Source organism: Lissotriton helveticus, chromosome 10 (assembly GCF_964261635.1).
Source record: "Lissotriton helveticus chromosome 10, aLisHel1.1, whole genome shotgun sequence".
In the NCBI taxonomy this organism is placed as follows: Eukaryota; Metazoa; Chordata; class Amphibia; order Caudata; family Salamandridae; genus Lissotriton; species Lissotriton helveticus.
Genome location: NC_136071.1, coordinates 528,414,291 through 528,430,328, shown reverse-complemented (window position 1 = coordinate 528,430,328; position 16,038 = coordinate 528,414,291). Strand labels below are relative to the sequence as shown.

Below are 16,038 nucleotides of genomic sequence, written 5' to 3'. Positions count from 1 at the left end.
AGCTGTGTGAACAGCCAGTTGTGTCGATTTAAGTACCAGCCAGGGGTGGCAAAAGATATGCTGCAGCCCCTGGTAGGCCTTAGATGCACCTATGCCCTGAGCACCTATAGTGCATGGTACAGGGGCTGACAAGGTGTCCAGTACCAAATTGGTGATATACCTATAGTACATGGAGTCCATTTAAAGAGAGAGCAGATAGCCTGGGGCCCTGATTAGAAGGACCCCAGGCCAACTAAGTCAAAAACCAGCTAAACACAAGGCAAAAAAATCTGGGGTAACCATAGTCAGGTATCCACCTTCCTACAGTTGTAATTTGTGATATTGATATGTTTCCCTTGTCTTCATTGCCTCATTTTCCACTCTAGAAAGTGTCACTCATACTCATTGAAATGTCACTCCCATTGACACTGAAATTATTAAAATGTCACACATGGCAATCTGAAACCTTGGCAGCTATGTGGTCACCCTACCTTTGACCTTTGTGGCCCGAAAATAGAGCCCCCTAAAGACCACTTTCGAGGCCCCCCAAAAAAACTGGGGGTGCTCAGACCCCCACAGACCCCGCCCCCTCCCCCCCACTTAAAGCCCTGATGGGGTCCAACACTATACCATTAATTAATGCAAACACGTGCCATCGGCTCAGTATAAAGGACTTAATTCAGTTCCAGAAAAACATCGCCCACAAGTCTTTCGGATAGTGCAGAAAAAATAAGGCCCCCAGTCAACCGGATCGATTTCTTTTTCAGCGCTTCAAGCACGCACGTAGGGGTCAATGCGGGACGTCATGCCAAAGAGGGTCCAGAGATTGTACAGAAGAGACCAAGACCACCCAGGTATTAAGCCAGCCTACTTGGGACCAAGAAGCTTCCCTAACAAGTTATATCATAAAATGCTTTAGTGAAAAAATTCAAGGCCTACCAAACATCTGCCTACGGCGAAGAATACATCAATCATTCTGACATACACCCCACTATCCAATCAGCAAGAGGCCTGCATACCGTCAGGAAATAGCGTAGGTCCCGCCCCCTCGGCACGATATAGCTGAGGAGCGCAGGGCACGCGCTTGCGACGAAAGAGCGTGAGTGGGCGCGCGCGGAGACCATCAGGCACAGATCCATCAACCCCACCGCTGTATAGTCAGTGCGACAGTCCTATCTGCGAGTATCCAGCTGTTCATCCACCATGTCGAAGCGCATCATTGTCGTGTTTGGAGCCACAGGTGAGAGAAAAGTTAGGAAAGAGAAGTAGACTCAATTTCCAAGCTGTCTAAATGCCCGCGGTCCCATGTTAAATGACACAAAACCGGTTTTTGCATTCTGGACATGTGCGTTCTCTTTTGCTATTGTACGTTTGAGCTACAAAGTTCCAGCATGAACGCCCTGTTGCCAAAAAGGCACGGACTGGAGGATGCTGATGAAGTTATGCGTGGTATAAACAGTGCTTTAAACGGGACAAAGAAAGTGCAGGTATTCATTAATATGAGCTAGAGGTGTGGCATGTGGGTGGGGCTAGGGGCGGGGCTAAGGGCAGGTTATGATGTTACATAATGACTTCTGTACAAGTTGCAGCACACATCAAAACACATGAGAAATGCGTTTATGTTAACAAAACAGATTACCTCATTCCACAAAATGAAAGCCAAACAGGATGGTATATTAACAGTTCCTTGTTTTGTAATATTTGCTGCTTCTAATACCATACTACTATTTGTTGTTGAACTTAGGCACAATAAAATATACTCTCAAGCGTGTACGCACGCACACACACACACACACAAAAGCATTCCAGACATTCCCTTTAAAATACCTCCTGCGAGTGTCCTGATTGTTTTCCTCTTTCTCTCACTTTCCTCACCCATAAAAACAGGCGCACACAAGTTGGCAAGCACCCAGCCAAAAGCAAACACTCTCACAAAGTCTCAGGTGGTAGTAAAGCCATTTAAAACCTTTGCCTCCCATGAATTTCTAAATTGCCACTGTCAGTGTGCTGCCTCCATACCTGTGTTTGCCCAAATACACACAATAGTGTGAACATCACACCCTGTCAAACAGGGTGTGATGGTGAACAGAGGGACATCGTTTACACACCTGATGGAGAGGGGGTGGGGGGCTAAAGCACTTTCAGCTGAATGGTCGTTGTGTCCCTGATTGACAGTGCAGAGTCTGTCTAGACCCTGCACTGTTGATCACAGCATGACGCAAGGCAAGTCCTCTCAGGCCCCTGCAGTCTCAGGGCATTCAAATGGACATTGGTGTCACTTAGCTCTGTGGCTTCCTACAAAACCATGTTTGGCATTTATTTAAAAAATCCATACCCCTCATTTTCTATTCAGTCAGTCTTCTGCTTGCGAGTGTGGAGATTACGGTCGTATCGAGTTTGGTGGTCAAAATGTAGTTTATTTAAACTTTTGTTGTTGTTGCAGTTTTATGTAATGTGAACCTGATCCGAAGGTATCGAAACATTTTGCATGAGCACTAGTAATCTTCCTTTTTTAAGCACGTGGAGATTGATTCGGTCAGAACCATAGGATGTTGAGCTGACGCCGTGACTTAAACTTTGTTCTTAATAATGACGACCAGTCAGTCCTCCCTCCAGCTTCCCATGCGAAAACCTACCTCTTCCACATTCCATGGCTCGCCATATCCATTCTACCTACATCCACACGCGTATATACACTCCATCGCCCTGCTCCATATCACATAGTCGGTTTTCCGAACTGAGCGAATCCTGAATCTGATTCGCTGCCTCTAGATCCGCTCTTAGCGCTCTCACCTCAATCTGAGAAGTGTCACCCAGACTCTCGATTAGATAAAGCTGTGACTACTTGTTCCCGATACATTAGTCGGCTTGTAGGCAGTAGTTTTGTTTTGTCCAGGGAGCGGTACGTTTAATTAAAACAACCTCTCTCTTCATTTCTAAAGTGCAAAGGATAAAGCAAAATTCTCAGTACCAAACTATGCAATTTTTTTGTTCATGTGGGGTTGCGATTAAACCTAGGCAGTTAATTAATGTCAAAGGTTTGAAGGTTCACAGCGCGTTATTGCATTGAAACAAACTAGACTGTTACGTACATATTGTTCTTGCGGTTCTTGATTTGTGGGTTTCCTGATTGGTGAAATTGCAATTACACATTTGTGTCAGCTCTAGGGACATATGTTGGTGGAAAGGGAAATCAGTTGTTCCATTAAGTTCCTGTTTAGTGATGTGAGGGCCGAAGAGATCAATAAGCATGCAGCGGGGTGCAAGGCTTTGCTGAAGGCCATAAATGCTTCACCCGGAATACACTGGGCACAGCTGATGACCCGTTGGCTTAAAAGTCTGCATGAAGGTTGTGAACCGAAATCTACCCTCAAGACCTACCTAGAGTCGGTGCTCTTGGCTCCTGGAAGGAGGGAATTAGGATTTGCCCTGCACTCCGTGCTAGAAAGGGATGCCTTAAGGCCATGTTTAGGGTGCAGGAACGTGGGCTGGGCATGGCCGAGGTCCATGCCTAGCAAGCTCTGGGACAAAGTTGGCAGGAATATTGAAGGTATATGGAGTAAATCATTACAAAACTATCAAAGATACACGAAAAATATTTCATAAGGGAATTATGCTTGTTTAGTAAGACTATCCATGATTATCCTCGAAGATCAGTGACCAATAAACGTAAGAACCAAAAAATGCTTATGCTGAAGTGGATTTGGACGGCTCCCGCTTCTCCTTCCACTCAGACCGCAGTTTACTGATTGAGGCTCAAAGGAGGTTAACATTCAATTGAACAAATTAAGATTAGTGAAACCAATTTTTCTACATAAAGAAGATTAGGAATCAGAGGTTTAAGTTTAGTAGATTAATTACAAATTCGCAATCGGTCCAGAATGTAGGTACGTCATGGTAATATCAATGAGATACAAACAGGTAAGTTCAGATTTCATAATAAGTGAAGCTCCGAAGTTGAAGACATGAGACAAATACAATCACAACGATACAGATGGTTACAAATAAAATTCTGCTGATTATCTAGAAATAAGCTTTAAAGTCAGCAAGCTAAAGTCCAAATAGAATTTAGGACAGTAGAAATCATCTACTCTGAATTAGGAAAATGAAGGAAGGTGTCTGCATTACAGAAACTTCTATAGATGTATTCTAAGAGGGACATTTGTGTTAGAAGTGCTTAATTTGTAAAATATGAAGTCCAGGGGCGCAAATGTTTGTCGGGGGCTCCATTCACTTTTACCAGCCACACCCACTTACTCTATTGGCTCCACCCACATCCTCAACTGGCACTGCTGAAAGCCAGAGGTAATACCTGATCTGAATTTCAGCAAGGGAGCATTCCTCGAATAAGGTTTTGATAGGAGGTACCCCCGCCCGTGAAAACTTTGAAAAGGATGAAATCAAAAGTGCATTTAAAGCACATGTTTGGAATAAATTAGCTAAAATGACTGATGCATTGAAAAGGGACACAACTCATGAAGTAAGGACTTAAGCAGACGATAATGTCATCTTCTAGCACTGACTGACTAGAAGGGGGATTTAGTTGATATCTCTGTGCTTAAGTTTCCTGGTCTGCAAAACTCGAAGCACTTCCATACAGACTAATAACAGTATTTACAATGTCTTCACTTGCATAATGTGAATGCAGCTCCAGCGTAAGGGTTTTCAGACCCCCATCGACTATTACATGTTGCCAAACAGGCCCTAGTTACCCTGGTAACAAGGTATTTTAGGACTGTTCCTTTTTACCGCCATCTTGCCGCCATCTTGTTTGTAGCGGGGCATTAACTTACCAGCTGTAAGATAGCACCCTCCGAATGTACAGATTATGTTTGTGGGATGTAGGAGAGTAGGATCTGCTTACTATGGTTACCCCACTTTTTGCTGTGTTTCACTGATTTATCAACTTTAGTCTGGCTGGGGCCTTGCTAACCAGGGCCCCAGTCTAGCTGCTCCCTCTCTAAATTGATTGCATGTACATTAGATACACTCCAGATTGGTTACTGGGTTACCCTTGTGAGTCCCTAGTATATGGTACCTGAGGTACCAAGGGCATAGGTACCCCAGAGGCCTACCAGGGGCTGAAGCATGTATTATGCCACCCCTGTGAAGCCTTCCAAAATGACACCACAGGTCTGCTACTGCAGCCTGGGTAAGGTGGTACTTGTACACCTTACTAAGATATAGTATAGTTATATCTACCTATATATACAGACACATATAAACCTATAAGTCACTCTTATAGCAGGCCTTGACCATCCTGAAGGCAGAGTACTTGGTTTTATGTGAGAGGGTGCCCAAGCATGAGCTGAGCCCCTCTGCAGCTTTCGGAATCCCTTCCTTATAGCTGTTCTGTGATACAGCCATACCATATACTCTTAAGTGCATTATAACCCCGTGGTAAATGCTAACTTTGGAATGGCTGCATCAAAACATGTCGTGTTTGGTGCCAAACACTTTGGAAAACTACCCCCCTCCCCCTGCCAGTTCTTGCAGCAAGGGTAGCATTCCACCTTCTAGAGGGGGAAGACATGTACAAACTTGCCTGACCGGGCCCCAGCATCACAAAATGGATGCACCTGCATTTTTGAGGCTCCCACCGGATTCCGAAAAATCTGCGACACAGGATATGGACTTCCAAACATCTCCGAGGCCGACACGAGTCCCCAGCAAAGCTGAGACCTGTAGCCATCACGAGAGACGTGGGACTGGAACTCCTGGACACCGAGCATATTTGCTAGTGCACCTACTTCCTGAGCTGTCCCAAAGTTGTGCATTGGGCTAATTGTAGTCCAAGCCATGAGCACCTTTTTCACCGAAGATTGTGGGTCTACACTCCACAAGAGTTCTGTGGGCCCGCTTTTGGCATTACTGCTCGAGGCTCCTTCGCGATCCCTGGTCCATTGACTGGTGGGTCCCCACAAAGGTAAATCCTTTGTTTCTTTGGCTTCCCTGGTTGCTCCAGACGTGCCCTGACTCCCCTCCAAAGGGTGAGTCCCTCAGACCTTGCTGGTCTGCTCCGAAGCCAATCTTTGCATCTTGCGTGGGTTGCTGTTGCCAAGGCTTGTTGGGTCCAATCTAGATACAGACACTGCAGCACTCGTCATCCGATGTGGGACAGCTCGAATCCAGCTCTTGGTTGTCGTCGACGCCTCCTGGTCCTCGTGGCTGAAGAGTCAAGCTTCACTTACATCACCTGAAATCACCCAACATCGGCTGGCATCTACTTGTCGCCTTCCTGGTCACTGGCTAATGACCCAGACTCTGTCCCCTCGGCTTTCAGGTTCTTCAGATCTCCGATCCACCCTTGGAACCATTTGGACACTTCTTCTGGTCGCCTGCAGCACTTCTTTGCAGCTCTCCATAGGTAACGACGATGAAACCCGACACGAAAAGACACCTATGCACCCAGCTTCCCTGGGTGAGGTAACACAAGTTCTTCAGTGCTCCTGTGTGCCTTGACTCTCGAAGTGTCCAGTACTGAAGGGGTTTGCTCCTAGTCCACTCCTAAGTGTCCTTATTCTTTAAAAAGGTAATCGCAACTTTTTCCATAGAAGTCAATGGGGATTCGCTGCTGTGTTTAGACACTGCACGTGTCCCCCGTGGGTCTCCTGCGTCCCTACCTTGGGTGGTTCCTGGTTGCCCCAGCGGTTCTACAGGCCCTAGGCCTTGTCTCTATGTTCACAGCAGGACTTATACCACTTTCTTAGAATATGGTTTGTGAGGCCCCTAGGGCAAAACGTATACTGTGCTAATTTACTGTGTGCTATTTAAGTTTACTTTGTGTACTTTTGCCTCTAGCCTCATAAAGAGACTAGAGGGATGTGTTTAGAATAAATACATATATATTTTATATATACCTGGTGTGGTTCTCCTTTCATTTGGTTATTCAAGAGATTATAGACTGGTAAAACAAGCTGTTTTACATTCCTTCAAGACTTAGCCTGAAGGCTGGTCTCCACAGCTACCACTAGGATAGCTTTCTATAAAGGTTGTTTTAAACCTACCATCAATAAGGGTCGTTTGGACTGGTGCAAGGTGCCCACTAGAATAGTGGACAGCATATGCCAGGCATATGCCAGGCCAACTTCTCACATTGGTGTGCAGCGTGTGGCATTCCAGCTTGCATTGTTTTACCAGATAATCTCAAGGGTTGATCATTTGAAAAACCACTAAAGGTACCAGCGGTACATATAATACAAGCTTATAATACAGTAAGTTCTACTGAACCTAGAGTTGTGTGTCAAGGGCTTAGCACACCCTTTCTACAACTCAAGAGAGGTTTAGTAGGTAAACAAATAGTGTAGGTAGTGCAAACACCACACCTCACTAGTTATGACTTCAAAGGCAGGACCTAGTGGATCTCTGCCAGATGTCAGTCAAGTACAGACATCTAAATATGACACATTCCCTTTCCAAGAGTTAGCCCCTTCGACGCTCATGACGAGCTCAGCTCGTCATGGAGTTTCCATTGATTTCAATGGAAATTTAATGGAGGATTATCAGGGACCTTAGCATCCAAGTGGTTAAGGGCTCTGTGTGCCATGAGAAAATTGAAGCCAGGACAGAATCCCAATACCCAACGCCTCATAGAGGTATTATTGCTTGATGACTTTAAAAAGGCATCAGATCCTGAACAGGTAGGCAATGGGGTGGATACATCAGAGGAGGAGAATCCTAGTGGGTTACTCCACCAGGACTCTGACTCTGATGAAAACCAGGCAGGTGACAATGACCTAGACCTGGAGAACCCAGCTCCTACTGGAGATGAAGAAGGCCAAGGTGGCCCTATCTTTGTCCCCCCAGGGAGAGTTGGTGGTGTGCCCAGACGACCAAAATCACCTTCAGCAGAATCTAATCATTCTGGCACATCTATGGGGTCCTCTGTCTCTTCTCATAGGAGGGATACCTCCCAGGAGGAGAGAGAGCATCAGGTGAGAATGGAAGGAGACAAAGAGTAGCCTTAGAAAAGGAAACCCTAGAGCTTGAAAGAGCAAGTAAAATGATGGGGCTAGAGCCCCATGGTGGCAGCAATTTCCCTAATGGTAGGGATAGGTCTTATGACCATAAAAACCTTAACAAGATTGTCCCTCCCTATCAGAATGGGGATGTTATCCAACTGCACTGGAGTGGGCCTGCAAAGTACAGAAGGTACCCCAGGAGCAGTGGGCAGCAATCTTGTGGCTCTCCTTTGCAGACAAAGGTAGAGACAAGCTCCTGATTACAAGGTCCTGAAGAGTGCTCTAATAGATGGGTTTGGCTTAACCACTGAGCAGTATAGAATACAGTTCAAAGACACCCAGAAGACACAGACTCAGGACTGGGTTGACTTTGTAGATTGTGCTACTAAGGCTCTGGAGGGCTGGTTACTGGGCAGTAAAGTGTGTGACTATACAGGATTGTATAATCTAGTCACGAGGGACCAGATCCTTAATAACTGTCAGAATCAGCTGTTGCATCCGCACCTGGTAGACTCTGATCTGACCTCTCCCCAAGAATTGGGAAAGAAGACAGACAAATGGGTCATAACCAGGGTGAAGCAGAAGGTACAGAACCAAGGTGGTGACCAAAAGAAGCAAGATCAAAAAGGTGGGGAGAAGGGTAAAGACCAGAAGTCTTCACAAGGTCCCCAAAAAGCTTCTAATGGTGGGAATTCCCAATCTTCCAAAAAGAAAGAAGGCCCACAGAAACCATGGTGCAAAATCTGTAAGCAGAATAGTCACTGGACCAGTGACTGCACCAAAATGGAGACAACTCCAGCCACCATTGCCCCATAGGCAACTGTTCCCCCTAGTTCAGCTACAAATGGTGGTTTTCAGCAGAAGGGTGTAGTAGGGTTAACCCTGGGATCTGAGATGGGCTCTGGCCTAGTCAGAGTTCGAACTCAGGCAGTGTTAGTCTGTGATGGAGGCATGGATATGACCTCATCTGTGAGTCCCAACAACTTTGGCAAGTACAGACAACAGCCTTCGATAAATGAGAAAAAGGCAGAAGCCTACAGGGACACATGGGCAAGTGTCACAATGTGACACCAGACTTTGTGGACCCTGGACAAGTCATACTTGGTGAGACTTACCAAGTGATCAATGCTAGCAGTGTCAGGACCACACATGCCCTGGCAGCTGTTAATTGCTCCTGGGGAAGGGTAACTGGCCTCAAGAAGGTTGTGGTAAGTGCAGACCTCCCTGTTGAATACTTGCTTGAAAATGACCTAGAGACTTCAGCCTGGTCTGCAGTGGAGTTTAGGACACATGCAGAAAGGTTAGGAATCTCAGCACATGTCTTTGCAGTGACAAGGTCACAGGTCAAAAAGTCTAGCACTGGACAGGTCCTGGATTCTGGAATAATGGAGCAGGTGCCTCCCAAGAAAAGGAGCAGTAGGGTTAAGGCAGTGCCTCCCCCCCTGACTCAGAGTGATGATCAGTCTCTTGAGGGAGATGATTGTGAGCCTGAAGAAAGAACTGTCCCAGAGGACCTTGAGCCTGATCAGATTGTGTTCTTGGGGACAGGGAGCCATTCCAGGGCAGAGCTGAGTCAGGAGCAGCTGAGCTGTCCTTCTTTTGAGCCCCTCAGACAGCAAGCTGCTGCTGCGGCTTCTGGGAATGTTAGTGGCACCCATAAGATTTATTGGGATGATGGACTCCTGTACTCAGAGAGTAGAGCCCCCAAGCCTGGTGCAGCCAGGAGGTTGGTTATCCCTCTTAAGTTCAGGGACTTCCTAGTGACACTAGCCCATGACATTCCTTTAGTAGGACACCTGGGCCAGAACAAGACTTGGGACAGAATTGTCCCTCACTTTCACTGGCCCCACATGTCTGAAGACACAAACTAGTTTTGTCGCTCCTGCCTAACCTGCCAAGCCAGTGGTAAGGCAGGTGGCACTAGAAAGGCCCCCCTGATACCACTACCTGTGGTAGGGGTTCCCTTTGAGAGAGTGGGGATTGACATTGTTTGACCAGTGGATCCTCAGATAGCATCTGGGCACAGGTTTATCCTATTGGTGGTGGACCATGCCACTAGGTACCCAGAAGATATTCCCCTTAGGACCACTACGGCACATGTTGTGGCAAGAGCCCGCTTGGGAGTGTTCTCAAGAGTGGGGTTTCCTAAGGAGGTAGTATCTGACCGAGGTGCAAACTTTATGTCCAGCTACTTGACTGCAATGTGGAAGGAGTGTGGAGTGAACTATAAATTCACCACACCCTATCATCCACAGTGCAATGGTTTAGTTGAAAGGTTCAACAAAACCTTAAAGGGTATGATTAAGGGTCTCCCAGAAAACCTCAGGCGGAGATGGGATATCCTGCTACCATGCCTTTTGTTTGCATACAAGGAGGTTCCTCAGAAGAGGGTTGGCTACAGCCCATTGAAACTTCTGTTTGGACACCCTGTCAGAGAACCATTTTGTCTGGTGAAGGAGGGATGGGAGTTACCTCTCAAACACTCTAAACAGGATATTGTGGACTATGTACTTGGTCTCTGCTCCAGGATGGCTGAGTACATGAAAAAGGCAAGTAAAAACCTTGAGGCTAGCCAGGAATTACAGAAAGCCTAGCATGACCAAAAGGCTGTACTGACTGTTTACCAGCCAGGACAGAAAGTGTGGGTGTTGGAGCCTGTGGCTCCAGCAGCTCTCCAAGATAAGTGGAGTGGACCCCACACTATTGTTGAACAGAAGGGAGAGGTTACCTATTTGGTAGACCTTGGAACTCCCAGGAGCCCCCATAGGGTGCTTCATGTCAACAGACAAAAACCATATGTTGACAGGGCAGACATGGGCTTGCTCATGGCTACCGATGAAGGACAGGAGGAAGAGAATGACCCAATCCCAGACCTGCTCTCTCAGAACCCTGATGATGGATCAGTTGATGGAGTAGCCTTGGCAGGCAGCCTCACTGATCAGCAGCAAACTAATTACAGACCAGTTGTAAATCAGTTTAGACCTATGTTTTCACGGACTCTAAGTCAGACTACCTGGTACACTCATTAAGTGGTCACTGTGGACATTCTGCCCTTTTAAAAATAAGATTTACAGGCAACCTGATCATGTCAGGGACTGTATCAGGACTGAAGTCCAGAAAATGTTGGATTTGAGAGTGATAGAACCCTCAGATAGGCCTTGGGCTAGTCCAGTAGTCTTGGTACCAAAACCTCACACCCAGGGTGGTAAGAGAGGGATGAGATTTTGTGTAGAATACTGGGGTCTCAATGCAGTCACTAGGACTGATGCCCAGCCAATACCAAGAGCAGATGAGCTCATAGATATGTTGACTTGAGCCAAATTTCTGAGCACATTTAAGCTAACAGCTTGCTACTGGCAGTTCAGATTAGCTGATGATGCAAAGCCAAATACAGCATTCTCAACCCCTAGTGGACATTATCAATTTGTGGTAATGCCCTTTGGTCTGAAGAATGCACCTGCCACATTTCAAAGGTTGATTAATAAAGCCTTAACAGGCCTGGAAGACTATAGTGCAGAATATCTAGATGATATTGCTGTCTTTAGCTCCACCTGGTAGGAACACCTGGTCCACCTAAGAAATGTTTTGGATGCCCTGCAAAAGGCAGGCCTAACTATCAAGGCTACTAAGTGCCAGATAGGGCAGAGTCAGGTTGTGAACCTGGGCCACCTTGTAGGTGGAGGCCAGGTTCAACCATTGCAGAGCAAAATCCAGACCATCATGGACTGGGTTGCTCCAACTACCCAGACTCAGGTTAGAGCTTTCTCGGACCTGACTGGGTACTATAGAAGATTTGTCAAGGGTTATGGATCCATTGTAACACCCCGGAATGAATTAACTTCTAAAAGAATGCCCAAGAAAGTCCAGTGGACAGTAAACTGTCAAAAGGCATTTGATTACCTGAAGCAGACCATGTGCACTGCATCAATTCTGCAAAGTCCTAAATACTCCAAGGAATTCATTGTCCAAACAGATGCATCTGAGTTGGGGGTAGGGGCTGTGCTGTCACAATTGAATGATTAAGGTCAGGACCAGCCAGTAGCTTTTATTAGCAGAAGGCTGACCCCTAGAGAGAAACGTTGGTCAGCTATTGAGAGGGAGGTCTTTGCTGTGGTTTGGGCTCTGAAGAAGCTGAGGCCATACTTGTTTGGCACTCACTTCACAGTTCAGACAGACCATAAGCCCGGTGGGGTAGCATTCCACCCTTCTAGAGGGAGAAGACATGCACACACTTACCTGACCGGTAATAGTTTAAAAGAGCCCCAGCATCACAAAATGGATGCTGCTGCCACAGACACGAGTTTGACCTCCAGCTGCTGGACGAAACTCCGGCAGGGGAGGCCTGGGCAATAGGTTTCCTGTCCAGGGAGGTGTAACCACCTCCCCAGACAGGCTTTAGTGTATTGGGGCAGGGTGGGTGCATTCAGAGAATGCTTTTCAGACACTGCCCGGTTCACACAAGGTGTCCCTGTGCATACCCCAGTTCAAACTGGTTGCTGGGGCACGGACTTCCAGACATCTCCGAGGCCGACATGTGTCCCCAGCAAAGCTGAGACCTGTAGCCATCCCGAGAGACGTAGTACCGGAACTCCTGGACACCGTGCATATTTGCAAGTGCACCTACTACCCGAGCTTGCCCGAAGTTGTGCATTGGGCTACTTGTAGTCCAAGCCCTGGGCAGCTTTTGCACCGAAGATTGTGGGCCCGCTTTTGGCATTCCTGCTCGAAGCTCCTTCGCGATCACTTGTCCATTGACTGGTGGGTCCCCACAAAGGTAAATCCTTTGTTTCTTGGGCTTCCATAGTTGCTCCAGACGTCCCCTGACTCCCCTCCAAAGGGTGAGTCCCTCAGGCCTTGCTGGTCTGCTCCGAAGCCAATCTTTGCATCTTGCGTGGGTTGCTGTTCTCAAGGCTTGTTGGGTCCAATCTGGATCTCGACGCTGCAGAACTCGACATCCGTCGTGGGACAGCTCGACTCCAGCTCCTGGTTGTCTTCGACGCCTCCTGGCTCTCGTGGCTGAAGAGTCTAGCTTCGCCTACCTCACCTGAAATCACCCGACATAAGCTGGCATCTTCTTGTCGCCTTCCTGGTCACTGGTTAGTGACCTGGATTCTGTCCCCTCTGCTTTCAGGTTCTTCAAATCTCCGATCCACCCTTGGATCCATCCGGACACTTCATCTGGTCACCTGCAGCACTTCTTTGCAGCTCTCCATAGGAAACGACGACGAAACCCGACACGAAAAGACACGTATGCACCCGGCTTCACTGGGTGAGGTAACACGAGTACCTTGGTGCTCCCGTGGGTCTTGACTCTCGAAGTGTCCAGTACTGAAGGGGTTTGTTCCTAGTCCACTCCTAAGTGTCCTTATTCTTTAAAAATCTCATCACAACTTTTTCCATAGAAGTCAGTGGTGATTCGCGCCTGTGTTTAGACACTGCACACGTTCCCCGTGGGTCTCCTGCGCCCCTACCTTGGATGGTTCCTGGTTGCTCCAACGGTTCTACAGGCTCTAGGCCTTGTCTCTATGTTCACAGCGGTACTTATACCACTTTCTTAGTAAATGGTTTGTGAGGCCCCTAGGGCAAAACGTATACTGTGCTAATTTACTGTGTGCTATTTAAGTTTACTTTGTGTACTTTTGCCTCTAGCCTCATAAAGAGACTAGAGGGATGTGTTTAGAATAAATACATATATATTTTATATATACCTGGTGTGGTTCTCCTTTCATTTCGTTATTCAAGAGATTATAGACTGGTAAAACAAGCTGTTTTACATTCCTTCAAGACTTAGCCTGAAGGCTGCTCTCCACAGCTACCACTAGGATAGCTTTCTATAAAGGTTGTTTTAAACCTACCATCAATAAGGGTCGTTTGGACTGGTGCAAGGTGCCCACTAGAATAGTGGACAGCATATGCCAGGCATATGCCAGGCCAACTTCTCACATTGGTGTGCAGCGTGTGGCATTCCAGCTTGCATTGTTTTACCAGATAATCGCAAGGGTTGATCATTTGAAAAACCACTAAAGGTACCAGCGGTACATATAATACAAGCTTATAATACAGTAAGTTCTACTGAACCTAGAGTTGTGTGTCAAGGGCTTAGCACACCCCACCCACAGCTACCACTAGGATACCCTTCTATAAAGGTTGTCTTAAACCTACAATCAATAAGGGTCGTTTGGACTGGTGCAAGGTGCTCACTAGAATAGTGGGCAGCATATGCCAGGCCAACTTCTCACATGGGAGAAATCTATATTAATTACCTGGATGCTGCCCAAAACTTCCCCACTTTACTGTGCCTGGTCCAAATTAATGAAGAGATCAGGTTGCTCTCTCTTCAGAGGAGGGAGACACAGTAGAGATCCCCTGCCCTAGCAGCATTACCAAATGTATCTGGAAAGTTTACATTTTTTCAGAAACTCCAAACCAACCACTACAAAAGCATGGGAGAACCCAGCCCGCCTGCGGGAGGCTGACCCCAGAGAAGAATCACTAAAACATACAGTACCTGGGATACTGGGCAAAGCAAGTACAAACTCGGCCTATGGTGAAGTGTCAATAGGGGGGAGGATGTGAGAAATGTCTGTCAACAGACTTGCATATATTGCAAACCCCAGTCCAGTTCCTCTTAAACATGCATCTTATGAAAGTTTTAACTTTAGCATTAAGTTAAGAATATATCATCGTTCTGTAATTGTAGAACATCTTCTTGTGAGGGAGCACAGTGGTGACCTTCCTCACAGAGATCACAGTGATGACATGAACTCTTGGTGCACACTTTCATTCCTGCGCTCAGCAGTGCATGTGATTTACTTTATGGGTTAAAGTTTCTGGGAAGACCAACTCTCTGGCCTTTGTGTTTACTTTTACTGGAAAGGTTATATGTTTACTGTATTCTACACTATTCCTATTTTTGCCAATTCACCACAAACATAATACCTCTATGCAGTACTGGAATTTTTTTGTGAAGTCCAAGAGATGGTGGCAATTTCACAGCTTTAATTGCACATAGCACCTAGTGTATATTTATGCATGTGTGCAGTACCAAAAAAATCTTACAATTGCACATTAAAAGTTTTAGGGTTTTCTTTTTAATATGATAAATAGCTTTCTCGCTGCATCCCCCACCAAAATCCCAAATGCTGATTCTATTCATAAAACAAGTAATTTTCTCAATTTAACAATCAGACTGGGTGTGTATCAGATTGTGACTATAAACAAATCCATGGTAAAAGTGAAACACCATCCAGTATTCATATTGCTCCTTTATTTTCAAATATTTTCCTGGCCTTCAGGGCTCTCTCCCCCCCCCTTTCTTTTTCTTTTTTTGCTACCGAGGACCCATGGCGTCCAAAAATACCTACTAATTAATTTACCCCATCCCTTGTCAGTAATATCGGCAGAAATGCCTAACTGAGGCCTGTTGGTGCTTCAAACGATAGTGCAGAACTGCCAGTGCCGCAGGTGCGTGTGTGCCTCTTAATGTGATTCTCGGCGCTGAGACTAGTTGAGCCCTGCTCCTCCATGAATCCAGCCTTAACCAAACGGATGCAGCTGCATGCCACAGTCACTTAAGGGGTGCCAAGTAGTGTTTGTAGGACCAGCACAGCCCAAACACATTTCTACAAAATGTCCAGGAGGGCGGCTGGAGCCCTGTGGCTCTTGCAGCTTCACAGATATAGTTTTAACATTTTATGAATTGTAGAAAGTTATAAATCTGCATCCATTTGGATATGGCAGAAATGCCTACCTGAGGCCTACTGCTTCTTCACACGATACTGCCGCCGGTGTGGCGCACGTGTGTGCCTCTTAATGAGGGTAAGGTGGGCTGGCAGCATGGAATTTTCAAAAGGTTACGCATGTACATACGCACACCGCTGCCGCAGCCACACCGGATGATATTTAGGCCAATCAGTGGCCTGCCCACCGGCAACACTGACTGAAGGCATGGTTTTATTATCGCCACTCTGTTCAGGCTCAGCTCTTCACCGGGGAAACAGAGTGAGAGTGCAGAACTTGTGAACAGTTGCACTCGTTATCATTTTTTGTCACACGTGTTGTGATGTAGACCGGCCCTGATAAATAAGTTACGATGCAA

General features: G+C 46.5%; 1 protein-coding gene across 2 annotated transcripts in view; it reads left to right on the top strand.

Moving 5' to 3' along the window:
- The first annotated feature begins 1,073 nt into the window (after window positions 1-1,073).
- LOC144784345 (nmrA-like family domain-containing protein 1) overlaps window positions 1,074-16,038 on the top strand; it is a 216,045-nt gene continuing 201,080 nt past the window's right edge. The window contains exon 1 of one of the 2 annotated variants that reach the window (XM_078663068.1): window positions 1,074-1,219. In XM_078663068.1, coding sequence (XP_078519194.1) covers window positions 1,183-1,219 — 37 coding nt within the window. In that variant the 5' untranslated portion in view covers window positions 1,074-1,182. The remainder of the gene's footprint in view (window positions 1,220-16,038) is intronic. The other variant, XM_078663070.1, reaches the window with a different exon arrangement.